Source organism: Apaloderma vittatum, unplaced genomic scaffold, assembly GCF_000703405.1.
Source record: "Apaloderma vittatum isolate BGI_N311 unplaced genomic scaffold, ASM70340v1 scaffold22792, whole genome shotgun sequence".
NCBI classification, from domain to species: domain Eukaryota; kingdom Metazoa; phylum Chordata; class Aves; order Trogoniformes; family Trogonidae; genus Apaloderma; species Apaloderma vittatum.
Window position 1 is genome coordinate 342 of NW_009703394.1, and position 2,815 is coordinate 3,156.

Consider the following 2,815-nt stretch of genomic DNA (forward strand, 5'->3'; position numbering starts at 1 on the left):
CTTCACCTCCGAGAGGCTGAACGCCCCATCCCTGGGGCTGTTTTGGGGGTGCAAGCCTGTGGAGGAGGGTGTTGTGGTCCTGGCTTTGGGGGTCGCAGACTGGATGGGCAGCGGGAAAGCCGTCTTGCACGCAGGGATTTCAGTCTGTGAATCAGCTTTTTTTGTTTAAAAGCAGATTTAATGAGTGTGGTTCTCCAGGCGGGATCAAGCCTGAGCTCCAAAAGCCATCAAATCCCCGAGTGTCGTTTTCTTTGCTCTGATAACGAGGTTCCTCATCACTGCGGGGAGATCCATTAGCCCCACGCGTGGCAGGAGGGAAAGACTGTGTGGAAGGAAAGGCTTCACCACTCACTGTGAAGGCTCTTGGCACCGATTTGAAAAACAACAAACAGGGTCTTGTCTCTGGTTGCCCAACAGCTTCTTGCAGATAATGGGGGTGGTTAAGTGGTCAAGCTTGAGGCGTGTTCTTGCAGTTGCTTAAAAGGCTTCCTGGCCACTGGGCCTGGCTTCTTGAGATGAAGAAACTGGCCAGAAAAAAACATCCTGTTGCTTCACTTGCCCGTGTGCCAACCTGCCTCGTGCCTGCTCAGAGGTGGGAAGGCAGTGAAGCTGTGGATGGAGCTGGTGGCAGCATCACGGTGCCGGGTGCTCTGCCTTGACTGGGCTTTGTCTGCTGGAGGAGGGATGGAGAACATTGACATTTACACCTTCCCCATCCTCCTGCATCCCACCAGGCTCTCTCTGACCTGGGTCACGCTCAAGCCTCTGCCCAAGACACACTGAAATCCTGAAGGTCTGAGTCCAAGATGAGCACCAGCAGACAGAGATCCCCTCTGAGCTGCCTCTTTGCAGAGTCCAACCCAGCTGTTCCCAGCTTGGCTACCGTGTGCCTTGCTCTGCTGGCCCTTGGGCTTGCTTGTGGCTTCCCTGACACCCCAGTAACTTGCTTTGCTTCCCTTCCAGCTGCACGATGCCCCTGTCTCAGAGCAGGGCTGGGCAGGTGCCATGCAGCAGCAAGGTGTGCAGGAACCTCTTTGGCCCTGTGGACCACCACCAGCTCCAGAATGACTTTGAGGACCTGTTGAGGCAACAACTGGAAGAAGCTCAGCAGCGCTGGAACTTCAACTTTGAGACGGAGACTCCCTTGGAAGGACACTTCAAGTGGGAGAGAGTCTTCCTGGATGAGCAGCTGCCCCAGGAGGTCCACAGCCTGGTCAGGGCCACCAGCAGTGAGAGCAGGAGCTCCGTGGTCCACAAGGTTCCCTCCGGGGATCGTCTTGGCAGGATTTGCCCTGAGGAGTCTCAGCAGAGCTCGGAGGTTTACAGGGCTGGTTCCCCGCAGAGCTTGAAACGTGGGCAGACAAGCGTCAAAGGTGAGTGCTGGAGGCTTGGTGTCCCTCCAGGTGTGCTTGGTAGCATTGCTGGTGGTGTGACTCTGCTGGTGGGGACAGATGGAGGGGATTTGGGTGCAAAATCCCTGGCCAGTTCCTGGCCGTGGGGAGGGCACGACCCTCCATGCATCTCTCTCCTGGGGGGTGGAGTTCATCTGCCAAAGGGAAGAGGCTGCAAACTGGGAACCTTTTGGTTGCTGGGGTTGGACAGGAGGATTACATCGGGCTTGTGGGGAGATGCCCCAAAATAGTTCATCACCCTCAGTTCCCGTGGCCTGAGCCTGTCCTCTAAGACCAAGGGATGGGGTGGAAACGTAGGTGAGACCAAACAGAAGAGCTAGTGGAGACCTACGGGCTCTTCTCTGCAGTAGCTTTGGGTGGGTGGCTCTGAGATAGAGCACACGTAGGCTGGTTTTGGGGTGCTTCCTTGGGACACCTCTCTCTTCCTGCTCCTGATGGGCTGGAGGCACTTCCCAACTCTCTCTTTCTACCTTGCAGATTTCTACACCTCCAAGCGGAGGATCGTCCCTGACAAGCCCAAGCCTGACAAGCCCAAGCCATGACCTGGCCGTGCTGAGTTCCTCTGCCATGGGGGACAGCTGCTGTGCCCTGGGGGTGTCCCCCTCCGCCCGTTACTTTGTGAGCTGTCTGTATGAAGTGATGTAGAGTCTGTAGTTACCTATTTATGAGTAGCTCTGGGGTCCTGAGGGACCTTCACTGTGTGCAATGTGTAGGAGTAGCCCATGTTGAGGCTTGCAGCCCCACGGAGGGGATGGAGGACGACTGAAATGTGCCCGGCGGGCCATCCTGTGCCGTCCAGCCGTGGTCCTTCCGCTGCCTGAGGGCTGGCCACGCGGGACACTTGTGTCCCAGCCACCTGGTGGCACCAGATATCCTTAAGAAAGGGTCACCTGGCTGGATTGTAGAGCCCTGGGACAGCCTGGCCCTGAGGACACCCCAGTTGCTGGCACATGGTGGTGGCCCTCTCCCCAGCAGGATGGACCCAGCGGTGGCAAGTCCTTGTCCCAGCAGAGCCACCTTTTGGGGCTGCTTCTTCCCACGGCTGCTTGGGGGAGGAGATGCTGTTGCTTGGGGTGACCCACTGATGCCATCACCCTTCGGAGACGGGCTGCAGGCGGTGACCAACCCACGGGAGGTCCCCAGTGCTGAGCTCACAGTGGGACCAACGCTGCCTTGGGTGGCTTTGGGGTCCCCTGGACTCCGCTGACCCCAAACCCTGACTTCCTTACCTTGTTGTTGGCTTGATGAGTGGTTCTGTTCGCCCCCGTGTTCCTGCCTCCTTCAACACTGACACCAGGCTGGGGAGCTGCTCGCTCTGGCTCTGCTGGAAGGAGTCCTGCTCACCTGCAAGGAAGGACAGAATTGTAGCTTTTTTGCCCCTTTTTTTTTTTTTTCTTGGACTT

The 2,815-nt window shown here is 57.4% G+C and overlaps 1 protein-coding gene across 1 annotated transcript; it reads left to right on the forward strand.

Annotated features, from left to right (window-relative positions):
• Nucleotides 1-970: 970 nt before the first annotated feature.
• LOC104270302 (cyclin-dependent kinase inhibitor 1-like) lies at nucleotides 971-1,954 on the forward strand. The gene is made up of 2 exons (XM_009864620.1): nucleotides 971-1,373; nucleotides 1,890-1,954. Exons 1-2 carry the CDS (start codon nucleotides 971-973, stop codon nucleotides 1,952-1,954), a joined length of 468 nt encoding a protein of 155 aa, XP_009862922.1.
• Nucleotides 1,955-2,815: the final 861 nt, after the last annotated feature.